The 20,611-nt window shown below is 46.4% G+C and overlaps 1 protein-coding gene across 1 annotated transcript in view; it reads left to right on the forward strand.

Moving 5' to 3' along the window:
• The first annotated feature begins 607 nt into the window (after positions 1-607).
• The window catches only part of SNRNP200 (small nuclear ribonucleoprotein U5 subunit 200), a 28,026-nt gene continuing 8,022 nt past the window's right edge, over positions 608-20,611 (forward strand). Inside the window, exons 1-30 of the mRNA XM_014859119.3 lie at positions 608-787; positions 1,299-1,462; positions 2,743-2,914; positions 3,898-4,090; positions 4,574-4,629; positions 5,987-6,085; positions 6,455-6,607; positions 6,708-6,807; positions 6,993-7,129; positions 7,740-7,823; positions 7,920-8,093; positions 8,393-8,530; positions 8,766-8,921; positions 9,505-9,675; positions 10,872-11,065; positions 11,259-11,382; positions 13,743-13,892; positions 14,135-14,245; positions 14,811-14,942; positions 15,112-15,300; positions 15,659-15,856; positions 16,269-16,421; positions 16,535-16,615; positions 16,899-16,982; positions 17,639-17,745; positions 18,090-18,208; positions 18,513-18,667; positions 18,779-18,968; positions 19,174-19,347; positions 20,355-20,515. Of these exons, the coding sequence (XP_014714605.1) occupies positions 743-787; positions 1,299-1,462; positions 2,743-2,914; positions 3,898-4,090; positions 4,574-4,629; positions 5,987-6,085; positions 6,455-6,607; positions 6,708-6,807; positions 6,993-7,129; positions 7,740-7,823; positions 7,920-8,093; positions 8,393-8,530; positions 8,766-8,921; positions 9,505-9,675; positions 10,872-11,065; positions 11,259-11,382; positions 13,743-13,892; positions 14,135-14,245; positions 14,811-14,942; positions 15,112-15,300; positions 15,659-15,856; positions 16,269-16,421; positions 16,535-16,615; positions 16,899-16,982; positions 17,639-17,745; positions 18,090-18,208; positions 18,513-18,667; positions 18,779-18,968; positions 19,174-19,347; positions 20,355-20,515 (4,164 nt within the window). The 5' untranslated portion in view covers positions 608-742. The remainder of the gene's footprint in view (positions 788-1,298; positions 1,463-2,742; positions 2,915-3,897; positions 4,091-4,573; positions 4,630-5,986; positions 6,086-6,454; positions 6,608-6,707; positions 6,808-6,992; positions 7,130-7,739; positions 7,824-7,919; positions 8,094-8,392; positions 8,531-8,765; positions 8,922-9,504; positions 9,676-10,871; positions 11,066-11,258; positions 11,383-13,742; positions 13,893-14,134; positions 14,246-14,810; positions 14,943-15,111; positions 15,301-15,658; positions 15,857-16,268; positions 16,422-16,534; positions 16,616-16,898; positions 16,983-17,638; positions 17,746-18,089; positions 18,209-18,512; positions 18,668-18,778; positions 18,969-19,173; positions 19,348-20,354; positions 20,516-20,611) is intronic.

A 20,611-nucleotide genomic window follows, 5' to 3' on the forward strand; every position in this document is an offset into this window, starting at 1 on the left:
AAATGCTTGAACTAAAGAAGCTTGACTTATGACCTATCAAACATACATTATACATCTGCTTTAACCATTAAAGAATGCACTCTCAAGATAAAAATGCCTACTTCCCCTCCTACGTCCTATTGGCAACCCCTGTATCAGTCCCTTTCCTGGCATCTCGGTGACACCGACCTGCTAATTCGCAACTGAATACCTCTCTGAAACTTTGATGAATGTGTATCTTGGGCTCCTTTAATGTATGTTCTTTGTCCTAAAAAGATATGACTGTACTGAAAACCATGCTGCTCTGGAACGCTTCCTTTCGAGGAAAGGCCTTCCCCCGTTATAATCTTCACTCCGGCTCAAGTAAAACACAATATTTCACTTATTTATAGAACAGTTATTGGTTATTTTGCATCCATGGTTATAATGTGCGTGTCTTAGGGACCCAAAGCCGGGCAGAACCGCGGGGAAAGCACTCGCCCTAGGTCCTAAGTGCGAGGGGGCGTGTTCCGGGTTCGGGGCCTGGGCGCGTTGGTCCCGCTCACCCCGCCCAGAAGGCCGCAGGGACTCGGCGGGCACCGGCCGGAGACACGCCCCGCGCGCACTTCCGGTACGCGACCCGGAAACGGAAGGTGGCCCGTATTTTCCTCCCTCCGGTGCGTCTTCCCTGCGTCGCTCGGCCGGACGGTAGCGGAGAGCGGCGGCGGTTTGTAGCGTGCGGTGAGGGCGAGCTGAGCTCTCAGACCCCGGAGCAGCCGCCGCCATGGCGGATGTGACCGCCCGGAGCCTGCAGTACGAGTACAAGGCGGTGCGTGTGGGCTCGGGGAGGAGCCCGGCTCAGGGAGCCCAGCGGGGAGCGGGAGGCTGAGGAAGGGAGTCTGGGTCTGAAGGCCTACAGGAGAACCGCGGCAGCCGAGGGGAAGTCAGATCGCGGCGAAGGGCGGGTACACGAGGTGGGGGTGTATGAATAAGCCCACAGGGGTCTGGCGCGGGCGGGATGGGCTGAGAGCTCTGCCAGCAGTGTTTGTGCCTGTCCGCTCGGCGCTATACCCGCCCACTTCCACATGTCACCCCCAACGTGCCCAGCACCTTTCCCAGGTATGGGTGGTTGTGGGCAGTGTGAGGAGCAAGGATTGTTCAGCTGATCTGATTGCCCTTTGCTCACGCGCAGTTATACGAAGCTGTTTCTCTTTATTCCCGCTCGTGCTTAGCGCTTAGTTGCTCCGATTCTTCCTTCCTTTATCATAAGCTGGAATCCCTGTGATGTGTGAATTAGCCCTGCACATGTCAGAGCTTCAGTAATTTTGTGATCTTTTCAGAACTCAAATCTTGTCCTCCAAGCTGACCGCTCTCTCATTGACCGGACCCGCCGGGATGAACCCACAGGAGAGGTGCTATCCCTGGTTGGGAAGCTGGAGGGCACCCGGATGGGAGACAAGGCTCAACGGACCAAACCACAGATGCAGGAGGAAAGAAGAGCGAAGTGAGTACCAGGGAAAATGACTTTTCTTCAGATCAAAGGCTGTCTGCCCGGGAGCATTTGAGCAGTGTTTTTGCTGAAATGCTTCGTGCAGGAGGAGACACCAGTGGCATTAAAACAACTGAGTGAAGGTAAAAACAGAACATTAGAGTTAAAAGGTTCTTTGGCTGTATCAGGGGTACCTGAAGTGGAAAACGACCTTTAGACCTTTGTCCAACGTGTGTTTCTGGTCTCTAGAGAGATCCTAATTTTCTTCATGGTATTTTCAAGACCCTTGCTATTCCTTTGTCTCAGCAACTCGTTTCTTTCTTCCATTACTAATTTCCCACCCCTACTTCTTTCCTCTCCTGTTACCCATTTCCTACTTTTGTTACAAGCTAACATTTAAGCATCTGTAATATGAATGACGTGTGGTTTTTTTTGTTTGTTTTTTACTTTTTGGGGGATTTATTTCAAAACTTAAAAACTTTTGAACTTTATCTCACCGTTATCTTTTGTCTCTGATCATCTGTCTTCCTCCTTTCCCTTGATGAAGTCTCAAAAATTTGTAGGGCCAGGTTTGATTAGTTATATTTGAAATGTGTTAATACATCATTGGTCCTCCACTTTGCAGAGTGTCACTTCTTTTCCAGTTTTGTTATAATTTGTTGGGAATCAGTGGTAGTAGATTGCTTTGGAGCTTCAGTTTCTCTGGCTAGAAGATGCAAATGTGTCTGAGGGGTGAAAAACTAGTCAAAATCCAATTGTATAATGTCATACAAAGTAAAAGGCGATCTTTTTTAAAAAAGTGAGGAGGATGTCTCATTGTAATGTATAGTGCATCTAGGGAGAGAATGACAGAAGAGTCCCTTTCTGTTACTGCGTTTCCATTAAAAAACATTCCTTCAAGTGACTAAGGCCAAATGGGAATTATTTGCTGAGGTACAAATTCATGAGTATTTTTTGTTATTTTAGAAATTTTTCCTTCTTCTCCTCAAAGCCCTCACTACATAGTCGTGTATTTTAGTTGTGGGTCCTTCTAGTTGTGCTCTGTGGGATGCCGCCTCAGCATGGCTTGATGAGTAGTGCCATGTCCACGCCCAGGATCTGAACCAGCAAAACTCCGGGTCGCTGAAGCTGAGTGCGTGAACTTAAGCACCCAGCCACCGGCTGGCCTCACACATTCATGTTTTTAAGTATTACCTGTGTGCCGTGAAGCTGAGGAGAGTAGAGTGGGCTTGATTTAGTCTTGCCTTTGGGACGGAAGGTTCTGCCTGTTCAACATAACACTATGTGTTCATTAGGCGAAGAAAGCGTGATGAGGACCGGCATGACATCAACAAGATGAAGGGTTATACTCTGCTCTCGGAGGGCATTGATGAGATGGTGGGCATCATCTATAAACCCAAAACTAAAGAGACCCGAGAGACCTATGAGGTGCTGCTCAGTTTCATCCAGGCTGCCCTTGGAGACCAGGTGAGACACCCAGAGGGTGAAGCCATGTTTTTGGAGTGGGAGAGGGTTACTACTCGGGGGCACCAGAAGAACCGTGTCTGGATTTTCCTGTGTAAGCCATAGCAGTTTGCAGAAGTGGCTAATATTTACTGAGCACTTACTTATGTGCGAAAGAACTTTATGTGTCTTCTCTCTTTCTTTTTTTTTTAAAAGATTTTATTTTTTCCTTTTTCTCCCCAAAGCCCCCCGGTACATAGTTGTGTATTCTTCGTTGTGGGTTCTTCTAGTTGTGGCATGTGGGACGCTGCCTTAGCGTGGTCTGATGAGCAGTGCCATGTCCGCGCCCAGGATTCGAACTAATGAAACACTGGGCCGCCTGCAGCGGAGCGCACGAACTTAACCACTCGGCCACGGGGCCAGCCCCAGCGTCTTCTCTCTTTCAACCCTCACATGAGCTCTATAACTAGGTGCTATTAATATTCATTTTTCCATTTTACAGAAGAGAGATGCGAGGCAAAGAATAGTTAAGTAATTTTCTCAAGTTACAGAGGTAGTATTTGGCAGAGCCAGGATATAAGCCTCGGTAGTCTATATCCGGAGTCTGTACTTTTGACCATTATGCGTGTGTGATTAGATTAAGGACCTTTAAAAGTCTCAGAGGCTCTGGTCAGGGGGGTGCTAGAGAAGGTGAGGACAAAGAATTACCAAAGTTGGCAGGTTAGAGGACTGCGGAGCCTCTGCCACCTGGAGAAATGTGGCCAACTGTTGTGGAAGCTGTGTCCTGTTTCCTTAGACCACCAGCTAGTCTTTTTTAAAACAGATGGGTCTTCCTTCAGTTGTGTGACTCTTGGTGGCATTTTTTATTAACATAAATGAAAATAAAACCTGCTATGCTGGTTGTAAAGAGGTATGGCTCTTCACATCCTGTTGTCACATAAAGCTTGTCAGTGATGTGCTATGTCTCATTGTTCTAAATGTTGTTGGGTTTTTTTTTTTGCTACCAGCCACGTGATATCCTTTGTGGGGCAGCTGATGAAGTTCTAGCTGTCCTAAAGAATGAAAAGCTTCGGGACAAGGAAAGGAGAAAGGAGATTGACCTGCTGCTGGGTCAGACAGATGATACCAGATACCATGTGCTAGTGAACCTGGGCAAAAAGATCACAGACTACGGTGGAGACAAGGAAATCCAGAATATGGGTAACTGAGCTTTTTATATTCTGATCGTATTAACTAGTTGCTTCTTGACCCCTAAATGTGATGTTCTGGCCTCAGTCATTAAAGCATCTGACCGTGTCAGTGAGTTCCCATAACCTATTTGGTGCTTATTGTGGAGTTATGATTGATGGACTCCAGAATCCCTAGATTACGGCAGGCGTTTCTTACCCTGAGACCCTTTTTTGTGTAGAGCACTTGGGAGAAAACCTGGGCAGAGCCTAGGGGGCTCAAGTGGTTGAGAAGGCAGAGCAGGGCCTAATCCAGGTTGGCAGGTTGGAGAATGCCTCAGTGGTGGCAGTACAGATGGCTCTCCTGTGGTGATCGCTAAGTGTCTTTGTGTGTCCTTAGACCTTAGATCTGTCTTGAGGAACGTAGGTCAGGCAATTGAGGAAGCAATTAGTTCCATAGTGCATTGTGACTAACCTTGTTCACTGTCTTTTTTTTCTCACTCCCTTGTTGTTTCAGATGACAATATTGATGAGACATATGGTGTGAATGTACAGTTTGAGTCTGATGAGGAGGTGAGTGATAAAGCAAATGGACCCAGTCTATTGTTTTTTGAGATTGTTAAGGTGAGGGGACCACTTCTAATGTAAAGAAGTTCCCTAGCTTAAGCCAGATAAATTTTATGATGTTGTGTGGGTGCCAAACATGGATGTAAATGTTATTTTGCTAAAAAATTGTTACAGTTATCTAGGTTTTGTAAAGCAGATTTAAACCTAGAAATACAAAAGTAGAAATAGAAATATAGAAAAAATAATTTAAAATAAACCAAGGGGGTCAGCAAAAAGAAAGACAAAAGAAAAGTACAGTGTATACCTGCATTGAGGGTGTATGCCGCCACGTTTTATTGCATTTTAACCGTATTGTGATAATTTCCCACTTTTCGGTACTGTGTTCTATTGCCAGTTTCAGCAGAATACACATTGCCCAAGATCATGGGCGTATTTTGTACATGATTGTTTAAGTAACAGTTGCAGCAGCCACTGAGGTTTGCCATCTAATCGGAATTTCTTGAATATAACTAAATAGGAACTAGGGGGGCGCTTGAAAAAATTTGCAGACTTGCCTTAGAGTTCTCAGTGGGCGAGTTTGGCCCTTGCCAGCCTTGGAATATCATATACTAGGACAGGAAGAAGGGGTAGCCCGGGAGAGTCAGAGGAAGGAGCACCAAATGGGGAGCCAAGAGGTCTGAATTTCCGTCTTGTATCTTGCGCACATGATTTTGCTTTAGCTTATCCATCTATCAAATGAGATGATTGAAGTAGGTGACTGCTAAGCCCCCTCCTGCAGCGTGGTTAGTAGGATTTATACTTTTAAGTAGCAACAAACTAAAAGAATGCTTTGCTCATAGTGTTCATTCATTTAACAAATCCTTATTATTAAGTGCCTGCTTTCAGCATGACACTGCTGAGTACACAGTGCAGGGGGAGCAAGTGTGGGAGTGAAGACAGTGGTGAGCAAGCTGTGTGTATGTCTGCATTTCTAGATCACTGTATGCTTTCCCAGGCAGCCTTCTGTGTAGCTCTTCTCTCCTGTTAGCTGATAGCTCTGTTTTTCATTTATTGGTTGTGTGTATATGAGAGAGACTGTGATCCAGTTGGTTGCCATTGTGGTAGAGTAAGGTGAGAAGCAGAATAGAGAAGAAAAGCATGCCAAGTGAACTTCACTATGCCAAGTAAACTTAGAGTGGGGAGGTCATTCTGTTAAATGCACTCTGGAATAAGGCCGATCCTGGATCCCAGTAAGCTGTTTGGTTTCACGCCAAAGCCATTGCTCTAACCATGGAGCTAATTTTAAATGACTCAAGGGGGAGGTTCTGCGGTGATGTCAGGGTCAGCTTCAAATGATGAGTTGGGGTTGGGACTATTTCCACAGGAAGGTGACGAGGATGTGTACGGGGAGGTTCGCGAAGAGGCGTCTGATGATGACATGGAAGGGGATGAGGCTGTGGTGCGCTGCACCCTCTCGGCTAATGTAAGTACAGTTTGCTCTTGCCCATTGCTGCAAGGCCAGGTTATTTCTGAGGGTAGCACTTCTTTCCCATACCTAGATCGTGTTAAATGTTGTTTGTTGACCTACCTTTTTATAGGGTGAGCCATAGAAAACATTTAGTGCCTTGATTTTCTTAAGATTTCACTCAGTCGTCCTCCTTCCCAAAGGCATGGATTATGAAATCTTAGTTTGGTGTGCTCCTGAACTCAATATAGCAGAGTTTTTACCCACTCTGGAAAGTCCTCAAAAGAGGCTAGGCTACGGGGGTGAATAGAACTTTGTTGCAAGGTGGTGAGAAAGCATTTGGGGCGAACAGAGACAGGTGAGCTAAGTTGCTGGTTGTCTTTGTAGCTTGTAGCCTCAGGTGAACTGATGAGTTCCAAGAAGAAGGATTTGCACCCTCGGGATATTGATGCATTTTGGCTACAGCGGCAGCTCAGTCGCTTCTATGATGATGCCATTGTGTCGCAGAAGAAGGCAGATGAAGTGTTGGAGATTTTGAAGGTATGGCCAGGATAACGTTGTGTTCAGTGGATCTGAGCAGATGGGACAGCGTATGAAGCAGATGGTTGCGTTCTTAATTATGGTGTTACCTTCTCTGCAGACGGCCAGTGATGATCGGGAATGTGAGAACCAGCTGGTTCTGCTCCTTGGTTTCAACACTTTTGATTTTATTAAAGTGTTGCGGCAGCACAGGATGATGAGTGAGTATATAGTGGACCCTCCTATAGTGTATGCATGTGTGTGCGCGCATGTGTGGTGGAAGTGGTGTTGCTTTCATAACTTCAGCACTTGTGTCATTTATTTTTCTTTCTATCCCAAGGTTGAAGTTTGGTTTTATCTCACCCCCTCATTCTCACCTTCCCTTTCTTCCTTTTGCTGTTGGCAGTTTTATACTGTACTTTGCTGGCTAGCGCACAGAGTGAACCTGAAAAGGAAAGGATCATGGGAAAGATGGAAGCTGATCCAGAGCTATCGAAGTTCCTCTACCAGCTCCATGAAACTGAGAAGGAGGATCTGATCCGGGTAAGGGCTGGCTTGGTTTATCTGTCTGATTCCTGAACTATAGTGTTTGCTTCATCTGCTTTGCAAAAGAGACATTGGCTAGAAGATTGCAGCATAAAGGTAAATTCCTATTAAAAGAGGAAGTTGAAGAAGTCAAATATTTCTCTAAATTCTTTGAGGTTTGTCAGTGGTATAGATTAGAATCAACACATTCACATTGGTGTGGTTGAGAGACCACTGACCTGCTGCTGTCTTCACCAGCACTGTGGGCCTTTACTGTTTGTTTATACGGTGTGTCATGGTATCTACTGAAAATACAGGCACAGGACACGTGTTTGCTGAACACAGAACCCATACTTCTGCCCCTCAGGGATAGCCTTTGATGTTGACTTGCTGAACGACTACTTTTGAAATCCTACACTGCGCACTGTCCCTTTAAAGGTGTTTGCTTGCTTTTTATCATTCTGGTTGTCCCCATAGCAAGTGTCTGAATGTAAGGGGATGTCTTTCTGTTATGAGACTTAACTAGTCAGCACCCATGAGTCCAGCTCAGCTAAGCAGAGACTGAAAAGGACAAAAACTTAGAATGATGATGAATTGTTGTTTTTCTTTTTATCTTTCCCTGTTAAAGGAGGAAAGGTCCAGGAGAGAGCGAGTGCGTCAGTCCCGAATGGACACAGATCTGGAAACCATGGATCTGGACCAGGGTGGAGAGGTGGGTATCAGGGCCCTTTCCAAGGCTGTGATGGATGGAAAACTCCTTGGCTCAGCTCGCTCACCTCTTTTGTATGTTTGTTTTTCATACTCCCAGGCACTGGCTCCACGGCAGGTTCTGGACTTGGAGGACCTGGTTTTTACCCAGGGGAGCCACTTCATGGCCAATAAACGCTGTCAGCTTCCTGATGGATCCTTTCGTCGCCAGCGCAAGGGCTATGAAGAGGTGCATGTGCCTGCTCTGAAGCCCAAGCCCTTCGGCTCAGAGGAAGTGAGTAAATTGCTTTTCTCAGTTTTTTGCTTAGTTCACCTCCCTTCCAGTTTGGATTTCAACCCATTGACCAGAATGTGGCCTTGTCTCATAAATAGTTTATTCCAGAAGTAGACACTGCTTCACAGTTTTCCCATTTTGATTTGGAGCCTAGGGGACAATATTGATCTTTTTGCTCTGGCCTTCAGTGGAGAGTTACATAGGGAGGTTGCCAGGAAATGCAATCCTGGAAATCCTGCAAAAACACACTCTGCTCGAGGTGCTGCCAGTGTGATGTGAATGGCATTTCTTCCTTCTAGCAACTGCTTCCAGTAGAGAAGCTGCCCAAGTACGCCCAGGCTGGATTTGAGGGCTTCAAAACACTGAATCGGATCCAGAGTAAACTCTACCGTGCTGCTCTGGAGACAGATGAGAATCTGCTGCTGTGTGCACCTACCGTAAGCACTGCCCTGCTGCTTTTTTCTTGTAGAATGTGTTGTATGTTTTTGGTGAAAAGATAGCTCATCTCCGCGCATGCCCCCCTCCAATTCTTTATTCTTTGATGGAAGAGATTAAATGGTAAGATCAAATTCCCAGGACATGCTCTATTTTCTTTTGGTGATGAGTCCATGGAAGTTGGGCAGTGAGTATATCTAGGTAAACAGACCGTCTCATCCTTGACCTCTGTCGTAGGGTGCTGGTAAGACCAATGTGGCCCTGATGTGTATGCTCCGAGAGATAGGGAAACACATTAACATGGACGGCACGATCAACGTGGATGACTTCAAGATCATCTACATCGCTCCCATGCGGTCTTTGGTGCAGGAGATGGTGGGCAGCTTTGGAAAGGTTAGAGCTTTTCTCCAGAATATATTGGGTGCAGCTCTCAGAGTATTGGGACCAGGCCTGGCACATCACTGCTTTTTGTATTGGGGCATCTCTGGAATGCCTCATATGGTGTTTCTTTTCCACTTCAAAGATGGAACTTGACCCAGGTACAGTGTTCCTAAGTGTAGAAACACTGAGCTGTCTACAGTGTAAGGCTTTAGCAAAGGTTTACTTTATTTCATCCTTTCCACAGCAGTTTTCTGCAGTTGTTGTCATGTGCATTATTGGAGTGTTTATGAAACACTCACATGGATATGGTTGATAAGAGACCTAGAGGTGTTATCCTAGGTCCTGTTATCGACAAGTTTCCATTTCCCTGTCTTGTGTGCAGAGCTCCCAGAGATCCTTTGTCTGCTTCATTTGTCTGAGTGTAAACTTGGGTTTGTTGTAGAAATATCTCATATGATTGATCTAATTTGCCTGATATCTCCCTGATGGGCTGGTACCTATTTTCAAAACCCTACACTCAGACTTCCCAGACAGAAAGTGTGGTATCAGGGCCCCCTTCAAGTATTCCTGCCTGACATGCCTTTCTTCCACCCAGCGCCTGGCCACATATGGCATCACTGTTGCAGAACTGACTGGTGACCACCAGCTGTGCAAAGAGGAGATCAGTGCCACTCAGATCATTGTCTGCACCCCGGAGAAGTGGGACATTATTACCCGCAAGGGTGGAGAGCGCACCTACACCCAGCTGGTGCGGCTCATCATTCTGGTGAGCAGGGAGTGCTCGGGAAACGTAGTGGGAATGTGAGCCCCGGCCTCGTCAAGGAGAGTTGGCTGAGTTTCAGCGCTGAACATTTCTTCAGTGCCTTTTCTCTGGTCACTGGCCTTTCTAATGGCAGCTACTGTCAGCATTGCTGTTACTGTTAAATGAGAATCTGGACTTTTCCAGTAGGTGCATAGCGTTTGCCATATTATTCTTTATATCTTTCTTATGTCTGAAATATCTTGAAATAAATATAAACAGACAAAAGAACTAATTGTGTTTTCCCAGAACATTAAATTAAAGGCCTTTATAAATAAATAGTCTCTTCTCAGAGAGAATGAGTAAAGAGTCAGGATATTGTGTTCCATATACACAGAAGCATCCAGGGAGGAATGACTTCGAGTCTGAGTGTAGTTTCTTTAAGTTGTCTGGGAAAGCAGAAAGGAGACCTCACACACTGATCTTTAGTGTTCTAGAGCAGGGGTTGGCAAGCTGTGGCTGCTGGCTTTTGTTTTATTGGAGCACAGCCATACCTGTTTATGTATTGTTTGCAGCTGCTTTTGTGCTGCGATGACAGAATTGAGTATTTGTAAACAAGATCCGGCTGGCCCACAAGCCTAAAATATTGACTGTCTGGCCCTTTAAGAAAAAGTTTGCTAACCCTTACTTTAGAGCCTTGCTTCTCAAAATCGTGTTAGAAATGTGGAGTCTATGGAATACCCACTGAAATACAATCTGCATTTTAATAAGATCCCCTGCTGCTACAATTTGAGAAGCACTGCCTTAGGCTATGTGAACTGTCCTTTGATGCCTGACATCTTGTTCTTGGTCAGGATAGTTACCCAGAGGTGAAGCTTTATTTGACAGAAATATGCTCTGGTCAGAAGCTTCATTTTTAGTAAAGAAATTTACCTTTGAGTGAAGTTATGAACTCATTTACCTGAAGTATCAGATTTTCTTGCCACAAAGCATTATGTTTCACTGAACTGTAGCAAAGCAGCTCATGGTCAGAGAGCGTTTTTTCCTGGAGTATTTCACGGTGAATATTGTCTCATCCTTTGGGTTTCTCTGGCTTGGGATCCGTTTTCTTGTCTTCTTTATTTGGCATATTAGGTGTGTACCTACAAAATGGGACTACTCTCAGGAAAGGGGGCTACATTCCTCTAGTCATAGAGGTAATTTGCTGCCCTCTCCTTCCTTAGGATGAGATCCATCTTCTCCACGACGACAGAGGTCCTGTCTTAGAAGCTTTGGTGGCCAGGGCCATCCGAAACATTGAGATGACCCAAGAAGATGTCCGACTCATTGGTCTTAGTGCCACTCTCCCCAACTATGAAGATGTGGCCACCTTTCTGCGTGTTGATCCTGCCAAGGGCCTCTTCTACTTTGATAACAGGTATAAAAAAAGACAAGGAGAAGTTTAGCCAGGGTGACCTTCCTGCTGTCCTCCTCCTTTTCCAAGGAGCTCTGTTGGATTGGGTTTTAGAAGGGCCTTTGGGTTTTGACGTGTGAATCCAAAAAGAGGACTGGTTATTTCCTCAGTATTCTGTGCCCAAAAAACCTCATTTGTCTAACTGTTGAACTTCTAGCTTCCGCCCAGTGCCTCTGGAACAGACTTACGTGGGCATCACAGAGAAAAAAGCTATCAAGCGTTTCCAGATCATGAATGAAATAGTCTATGAGAAAATCATGGAACATGCTGGAAAAAATCAGGTCTGTCCATGGTTTCTTGTTATTCTTTAACTCTATTCTTTTGAATTTCTGACTTACTGATCATTAGGCAAGGCTGGCAGAGATAAAGAGAGAAGACAAAACACAAATCACCAATATCGGGAATGAAATGGGGTATTACCACAGAACCTATAGCCATCGAAAGGATAATAAAGGAATATTATGAACAACTTTACATGTAAATTTGACAGCCTAGAAGAAATGGACCAATTCCACAAAAACCACCAACTACCAAGACTCCGCCTAGGTGAAACAGATAATCTGAACAGTCCTATAACCATTAAAGAAATTGAATTTGTCGTTTAAAAACTAGCAAAAAATAAAATCTTAAAAAAAAAAAAAAAAAAAAAGGGGGCTGGCCCCGTGGCCGAGTGGTTAAGTTTGCGCTCTCCGCTGCAGGCGGTCCAGTGTTTCGTTGGTTCGAATCCTGGGCGCGGACATGGCACTGCTCATCAAGCCACGCTGAGGCAGCGTCCCACATGCCACAACTAGAAGGATCCACAACAAAGAATATACAACTATGTACCAGAGGGGCTTTGGGGTGAAAAAGGAAAAAATAAAATCTTAAAAAAAAAAAAAAAAAAACTAGCGAAAGAGAAATCCCCAGGCACAGATAATCATTGTCTCTATCTACATTATCAAGGGTCCTTCCATAAGAGATTTGGGTGGCTTACACTAAAAATATAACACAGTAAAAATACAGATGAAAATTAAAAACTAGTGAAAGAGGGCTGGCCCTGTGGCCGAGTGGTTAAGTTCGCGCACTCTGCTGCAGGCGGCCCAGTGTTTTGTTGGTTCGAATCCTGGGTGCGGACATGGCACTGCTCATCAAACCACGCTGAGGCAGCGTCCCACATGCCACAACTAGAAGGACCCACAATGAAGAATATGCAACTATGCACCGGGGGGCTTTGGGGAGAAAAAGGAAAAAAATTAAATCTTAAAAAACAAAACAAAACAGGGGCTGGCCCCGTGGCCGAGTGGTTAAGTTCGTGCGCTCTGCTGCAGGCGGCCCAGTGTTTCGTTGGTTCGAATCCTGGGCGCGGACATGGCACTGCTCATCAAACCACGCTGAGGCAGCGTCCCACATACCACAACTAGAAAGACCCACAACGAAGAAGATACAACTATGTACTGGGGGGGCTTTGGAGAGAAAAAGGAAAAAATAAAATCTTAAAAAACAAAACAAAACAAAACAAAAAAACTAGTGGAAGAGGGCATTTTACTAGAAAGTATGATAGTATTTTTTAATTGAACACTGAGTTTAGCCATGTTAACCAAGACAAAAGCTAAGGAAAAGTAACAGGTTATGTATTTATTTTTCTCTGATACAGCATATGAGGGGCCAGCCCTGTGGCCTAGTTAAAGTTTGGTGTGCTCTGCTTTGGTGGCCCAGGTTCAGTCCCCAGCGTGGATGTACACCACTCTTCAGTGGCTATGCTGTGGTGGCAATCCACATACAAAATAGAGGAAGATTGGCATGGGTGTTAGGTCAGGGCGAATCTTCCTCAAACAAAAAAAGAAAGATGGGAAGCAGGTGTTAGCTCAGGGCAAATCTTTCTCAGCAAAAAAAAAAACCAAAACGCATATGAGTTTAGATGAAGAGACAAATCTTTTATTGCAACTAGATACTTGGAAGACTTTATTTCCTACAAAATGGTGCTAGTCTCATACTGAGAGTTATTTCCTAAGTCCTTTTATAAAGGCCAGTGCCCGTTATTTCATGTAAAATTTTTGCTGTTATTTTGAAGACACATTCTTCAGGTGGCTTAGCATCTTGTCAGGTGCCTAGACACAAGTTCTTTTTTCTTTTTTTTTAAAAGATTTTATTTTTTCCTTTTTCTCCCCAAAGCCCCCAGCTACATAGTTGTATGTTTTTAGTTGTGGGTTCTTCTAGTTGTAGCATGTGGGACGCCGCCTCAGTATGGCTTAACGAGTGGTGCCATGTCCACGCCCAGGATCCGAAGCAGCGAAACCCTGGACTGCCGAAGTGGAGCATGCGAACTTAACCACTTGGCCATGGGGCCAGCCCCATAGACACAAATTCTTAATTGAGATTCCTGAATTTGCATCCATATTAAACTTGCTATTAAAGATAGGGTGGTAAGAGTGAGTTGAGTTTTCCAGTTACAGGACTCTATCATTGTACTCGGTAAATTCATTCACTTAGGGTCTTGCTGGCCTTGTTCAGGCTTCTGAACCAGTACACATTCCTGCCATTGCTCCTCTTTAAGACCTTGGCTTTTGGCCTTACAGTGGTACAGCCTCTGCTTCCTGCTGCTGGTGCCCCGGGGCTGTTGGAGCAGCTGTTGGGACTGTGGCAAAGTGTGGTTTCTACTTAGGTGCTGGTGTTTGTCCACTCCCGGAAGGAGACTGGGAAGACGGCCAGGGCCATCCGGGACATGTGCCTAGAGAAGGATACTCTGGGTCTGTTTCTGAGAGAGGGCTCAGCCTCCACAGAAGTCCTTCGGACAGAAGCTGAGCAGTGCAAGGTGAGGAAAGACAGATCCTGTTCTCTCATTCCTACCTGGTAACTGGCTCCATTGGAGGTTGTCCAGACACTCTAGGACTGCATCATGGTGCTGTGGTTTCACACAGGTTAAAGTTGATTGTCTGGATGTGGTTATGTGGAATAAGGAAGGGGTCGGGTGTCACGTGAAAAGATTTACTTAGTCTCTGGGAGAGTTCCCACAGGAAGCCTCAGCTCATCACCTGTTCTTTTTCTGTTCCACAGAACCTGGAACTGAAGGATCTTCTGCCCTATGGCTTTGCTATTCATCATGCAGGCATGACCAGAGTTGACCGGACACTTGTAGAGGATCTTTTTGCCGATAAACACATTCAGGTGAGGGTCGTCAAAGTGCAGACTTCAGAAGACACGAAATGTCAAAGGTTGTGCTATATCTTTGCACCTGGTACTTTATTGTTTCTGGCTCAAGTAAGCCAGGTCAGAGTGGTGGTAGGTACAGTAAATATAACTTCGTGCCACCTCTCCCAACTTTCCACATGCCGCATGAGGGCAGATGAGTGAGTTTAGGAAAGTGTCTGAGAAGCATGGCGAAGCAAGCACGTTGGTCACTCCAGATATTGCCAAACAAGGCCTCACGGGGTTGGGACTTTGTTCATTCCCTGTCTCAGGGTTGCCTGTATTTTTAATTGTCTAGTAACCTTAAGTTGGTTAATATAGGTCTGCAGTTCTGCCTCTTAGGTGTCTCTAGAGCCTTGAAATGTTAATTCTTGAATAGATGGGGAACCTAAGGACTCCTCCTTTATTCCACGGTTAGGTTGACAAGTGTGGGACCCACCTCAGTCCTTTTGAAGCTCTGAGGCGAGTTGCTTAGAGAAATTGGGGATATTAACCCTCTGGTAGTAACATCCATTTTCCTTATTACCTTCCCTTGCTTCTGCAGGTTTTAGTTTCCACAGCAACTCTGGCTTGGGGTGTGAATCTCCCTGCACATACAGTCATCATCAAGGGCACCCAGGTGTACAGTCCAGAGAAGGGGCGCTGGACAGAATTGGGGGCACTGGACATTCTGCAGGTACAGAGCCTTTGAGTTTATCCTCCTTGGGAAAAAGTATCCTGTGTATAAAATGCAAGGGTACAAAAAAGCTGGCAGATGGAAAGCAAGGTTCTGTAAAGTGGAAGCCCAGAATCAAACCCAGAACCTCTGTGGCCATAGGCCTCTTGGTTTGCTGTCTCTGACCTAGATGCTGGGACGTGCTGGAAGACCCCAGTATGATACCAAGGGCGAAGGCATACTCATCACGTCTCACGGGGAGCTGCAGTACTATCTGTCCCTCCTCAATCAGCAGCTTCCTATCGAGAGCCAGATGGTGTCAAAGCTGCCTGACATGCTCAATGCGGAAATCGTGCTGGGGAACGTCCAGAATGCAAAGGTAGGGAAGGGCTCTGCTCTTGGCGCTTCTTGCCTTCTCCAGAGAGGCCAAAGTACCAGGAGTGGGATGGTCTCTGTTGTGGTGCAGTGGGCCACCAGCATCCAGGGTCCTCCAACCCTGCACCCGACATCTTCAGTGTAAGCTGTTTCTCATAAGCTTCTTAGATCTATGGCTGACAGTTCCCCTTGTTACCAAGATCTTAGAAAGGACTCTGTCTTTTTAAAAATGAAATATTATAAATATTCAGAAGACAATACAGTATACATCCTTATGTTGGGAATTAATTTCTAAGTGATCCATGGGAACTTTTCATTCGGACATCAGTTCTGTATGCTAAGACCTAAGCTGTGTCTTGTAGGATGCAGTGAACTGGCTGGGCTATGCCTACCTGTATATCCGAATGCTCCGATCCCCAACCCTCTATGGCATCTCTCATGATGACCTCAAGGGAGATCCCCTCCTGGACCAGCGCCGACTGGATCTGGTTCATACTGCTGCCTTGATGCTGGATAAGAACAATCTGGTCAAGTATGACAAGAAGACAGGCAACTTCCAGGTGAGCGGGCTGAGGGATTGAGGCGAAGTTCTCAGCAAAAGTTGTAGCCCCAGGAGACAATTTTTCAAGTTGCTGTCTTGATTTGAGTACTGCCTGTCTAATCGCCCATTGCTTGCAAGAGTAGAAAAACAAATGGGATTGGAATGTGCCCTTTGAACCTAGGAACTTGTAAAATGGTATAATAAAACCTGACAATGCCTCCTTTCCATAACTTGAGTTAAGGTGGCTAATTCAGTTATCTTTTCTGTGCGGGCATCAGTTCACTGTTGGTCAATTTATTGTACCATCTTTCCTCATGTACTTGGGCCAGGCACTTGTATTGCTGAGTTCATCCAGTGGGCATCTATTGTCCACAGTGAGAGGTTGCAGCTTGTTAATGATTGGCATTGGATTGAGTGCTACATCTTTGTAGGTGACAGAACTGGGCCGTATAGCTAGCCACTACTACATCACCAATGATACAGTACAAACCTACAACCAGCTGCTCAAGCCCACGCTGAGTGAGATTGAGCTTTTCAGAGTCTTCTCACTGTCCTCAGAGTTCAAGAACATCACCGTGAGAGAGGTAAGTCCACACAGCGTATTGGGACAGTGAGTTGGAACTCATCACCAAGTCTCTGGATGGATTCTCTCCCTGGCTCCCTGGCTTTTCCTTGATCTGTTAACCTCTTGTGGCAGGAGGAGAAGCTGGAGCTGCAGAAGTTGCTGGAGAGGGTGCCCATCCCTGTGAAGGAGAGCATTGAGGAACCCAGTGCAAAGGTGAGTGCACCTCCTCTCTGCTTGGAATAAGGACCAGGTAGTTTTCATAACCTTTTAGAAGATGAATCTCGAATTTGAGTTTATACTTTAACCTGAGCAGTTCTCCTAGTTTTTGCATCCTTCTCATATGTTGTTTTTGTATGGAATAACAATTGTTTAATGTCTGTAAATCAAGAGCTATGGAAGATCTTACCCAGGATTTATGCCCAGAGCAGAGATATGGTTCACTTTCTTGGACTGCTCAATGGTTAGCCTACTTCTGGCTGACTTTGTTTTTTTCCAGATCAATGTGCTTCTCCAAGCCTTCATCTCACAGCTGAAATTGGAGGGCTTTGCACTGATGGCCGACATGGTATATGTTACACAGGTGAGGGCAGGGTTGTGCTGCTGGGAGAAGGGGGCCTACACCGTTCCAATCCTTGTGTGCTGTGTGTGTCTTGGAGAAGGCAGGCCTGATGCTAGTGGCGGAGAAGGAATGCTGAGTTTTGCCCAAGTTGGCTTGTCAGTTGATGCATGTATGGTGTAGGCACTTGTTTTACTGATCTTGAGCGTGTGGAGAAGGTAAGGCCTTGAGAGAGAGCGCTGGGGAGGCTCCACAGGGAGATCCGCAAGACACAGTATCTGCTTCCCTACAGAGAGTGACTTCCTATTATGGCTGTGTGGCTCAAATAAATCCAGAAATGGCGAAAGGATGTAGTAACTATTCTTTGTCTTTATCTCTGAGGGTACACATCCTCACTCTTGTGAGAACCCTAAATGCTAAATGAGCCAAAAGCTTTAAAATCATGCAGTGAGCGTTAGGTTAAAATGTGCAGTGTACTCGAGCTGCACTTTTCTATTATGCGTTAAGCAAATGTCGACACTATAGAGCGGGGAGAAAGTAGTTACAGTGGGACTTTGTTTTTTTGAGTTGGTGCGGCTGATTGCATCGGAGCGTGAGGTAGGTGAAGCATGTATAGAGTGGCTTCGTTAGGTCTGGAGATAGTGGGGACTTAACAGCGGGCATGCTCCATCTTTCCCCAGTCGGCGGGCCGGTTAATGCGTGCCATCTTTGAAATTGTCCTGAACCGAGGTTGGGCACAGCTTACAGACAAGACCCTGAACCTCTGCAAGATGATCGACAAACGCATGTAAGGGTGCATTGAGCTGGAGACTGATCGCCATGAGTTGGGTTCCCAGGCTGAGAGTGTAGAGGGAAAGCCTTAGAGTGCATGTTATTTCTGGTCCTGGAAAATGAAATGTAACCTGTACCTCAGTGAAAGTTGAGAAGAAGGAAGGTCCCTTGGGGTGGAGCCGGGGAGTGAGGGGAGGGTGGTGGCGAGTTGTTGGCTCTCACGTCTCACTGCTGGTACAGTTTCGAAAGTCTTTAATGACTGCGTCTTGTGTGGTCACGGCTAATCTGTTGGAAGCCATAAAGAGGGCAGTTTGTTACAGGCCCTGTACAAGGGACTAGTTTTGTTTCCTTCCTGGATAGGTGGCAGTCCATGTGTCCTCTGCGCCAGTTCCGGAAACTCCCTGAGGAAGTAGTGAAGAAGATTGAGAAGAAAAACTTCCCCTTTGAGCGTCTATATGACTTGAATCATAACGAGATAGGTGTGTGGGACGCTATCGTTCTTCGTGTCCTTACAGCTCAGCTGCCTTTCTGAGCCTTTACACTTTCCCCTTCCTGGGCCCTGGGCCCTAATAGCTTGTGTTCATTTCTCGTGTCCCACTGAAGTACTAGGCCAGCTCTTGGTCTTGAGACTTTGAATCCTCTGGGCTTCCCCGAGAGTGAAGGGAAGAACCTGCCCCACTGGAGTCGAATCGGCCGGTTTCCTCTGGTGGCCCTCAGAGCCCAGTTTGCAGATCTGTTAGGCAGGCTGGGCTGCAGCCCCTGTCCTCTCTTGTGTCCTCATAGGGGAGCTTATCCGCATGCCGAAGATGGGGAAGACCATCCACAAATACGTCCACTTGTTTCCCAAGTTGGAGTTGTCAGTGCACCTGCAGCCCATCACGCGCTCCACCCTGAAAGTGGAGCTGACCATCACACCAGATTTCCAGTGGGATGAAAAAGTAAGCTTTTGCGGAGGGCCTGGGTTCAGAGTGATCTCGGTGAGCGCTGGATTGGAGGTGCTAAATTCACTCTCTGGCTCACATTCCTTTTATTTGTGCTTGTGTTGGCAGGTCCATGGTTCGTCAGAGGCATTCTGGATTCTGGTGGAGGATGTGGACAGCGAGGTGATACTGCACCATGAGTATTTTCTACTCAAGGCCAAGTATGCCCAGGACGAGCACCTCATTACGTTCTTCGTGCCTGTCTTTGAACCGCTGCCTCCTCAGTACTTCATCCGTGTGGTGTCTGACCGCTGGCTCTGTGAGTGTGTCTCCTCTGCATGGTCCCCTGGGAACAGGTCCTCCCAGTGCAATTATAAGAATGTCTTGCACTTTGTACTGGGCCAGACTTTGTTGGGGAGTGATACGTACGCTGCCTTGGGGTTTCCATTGTGCACGGAGGGGCTCTGGAGGTTTGTTAGGTAAAGAGAGGACTGCTCACTATGCTCCCATTTCTCTTCTCACAGCTTGTGAGACCCAGCTGCCTGTCTCTTTCCGGCATCTGATCCTACCAGAGAAGTACCCCCCTCCAACCGAGCTTCTGGACCTGCAGCCCTTGCCCGTGTCGGCCCTGAGAAACAGTGCCTTTGAGAGCCTTTACCAAGATAAATTTCCCTTCTTCAATCCCATCCAGACTCAAGGTAGGTGTTTCCATTCCCAGGTGGTCGGTTCCTGTGGAGGCCTTTTAAGGTCACCTAGAGATAGATACGTTCTGTGGCAGAAAGGGAAGTAGGGTTGCTCAGGTGCTTGACAGGCATGGGAGCTCCTTGAGCCCAACTGTTGGAGCACACTGGGGCATTTTCCTTTCTTGGACGTCCTCGGTTACTGTTAGATTTGCCTTGCTTCTTCTCATGTCCCCTTGGGGAGGGTCCGTAGAGCAAGGTCTTATCACAGCGCACTGTCCTTCTCAGGCTCAGGAGGCCGGTTGCCTGCCCCTGATACTCAAGCGTTGAACCGGAGTGTGCGGCGTTGACTGAGGCCTCCTCCCCCTCATCATTTTAAATGACTGCACATTCACAGAGCACACCCTGTTCTCTGTGTGCTTTTCGCTGAGGACATCCTGGATGTTTTCTCTTTTATTCCTCCTGCCAATCCGATGAGGGATTTACTACTTAAAATACTACTATTAGCGTCGTATTTTATAGATGAGGAAACTGAGGCGTAGAGAGGCATCCCAGTTGAAGCAGCTAATAAATAGAACTTGGACTTTATCCTAGTCTTGATGCCAGGGCTTAGGTTTTCACTTTCTGTCTATATTAGACTTTTCCCAAGAAACATAAGAGAGTGTTGGAGGGGCAGAGGAAGGTCGCCATTTCCCCTTTGTTCTGTATCCTGGTCTCTGAGAAGACCGGCAGAGAAGCAAAGAAGGCTTGGTCTCTTTTGCTTCTGTTGTCGTCCCACAGATCCCCATGGGACCTGAACTCTTGATCTTGATCTCTTCCCCTCTTCCCTTTGTGTGGGAGGGAGAAAATGAGGAGGGGGAGAGGTAGCAGTCCCAGCTGCAGTTGGAGGCCCTCATGCCATCACCCCTTGGTTGTTGGCACTCCATGGCTGACTGGCTGAGTTTCTCAGGTTGTCCTCTGTTCTGATGAGCGGTCTGAGTCTCTTCTCTCCTCGATATTCATGCTGCTTCTCTGTCTGTTTTTAGTGTTTAATACTGTGTACAACAGTGATGACAACGTGTTTGTGGGGGCCCCCACGGGCAGCGGGAAGACCATCTGTGCAGAGTTTGCCATCCTGAGGATGCTGCTGCAGAACTCGGAGGGGCGCTGTGTCTACATCACCCCCATGGAGGCTCTGGCAGAGCAGGTGTGTGATGTGGTGGTGTGTCACATGTGAATTTTCCTAGAAGCAGTTTTTATCTGTGAGTCCAGAACAAGGTTTTCTATGCAGTGAAATTTGCCG

The sequence above is a fragment of the Equus asinus genome, chromosome 6, assembly GCF_041296235.1.
Source record: "Equus asinus isolate D_3611 breed Donkey chromosome 6, EquAss-T2T_v2, whole genome shotgun sequence".
Taxonomy (NCBI): Eukaryota; Metazoa; Chordata; class Mammalia; order Perissodactyla; family Equidae; genus Equus; species Equus asinus.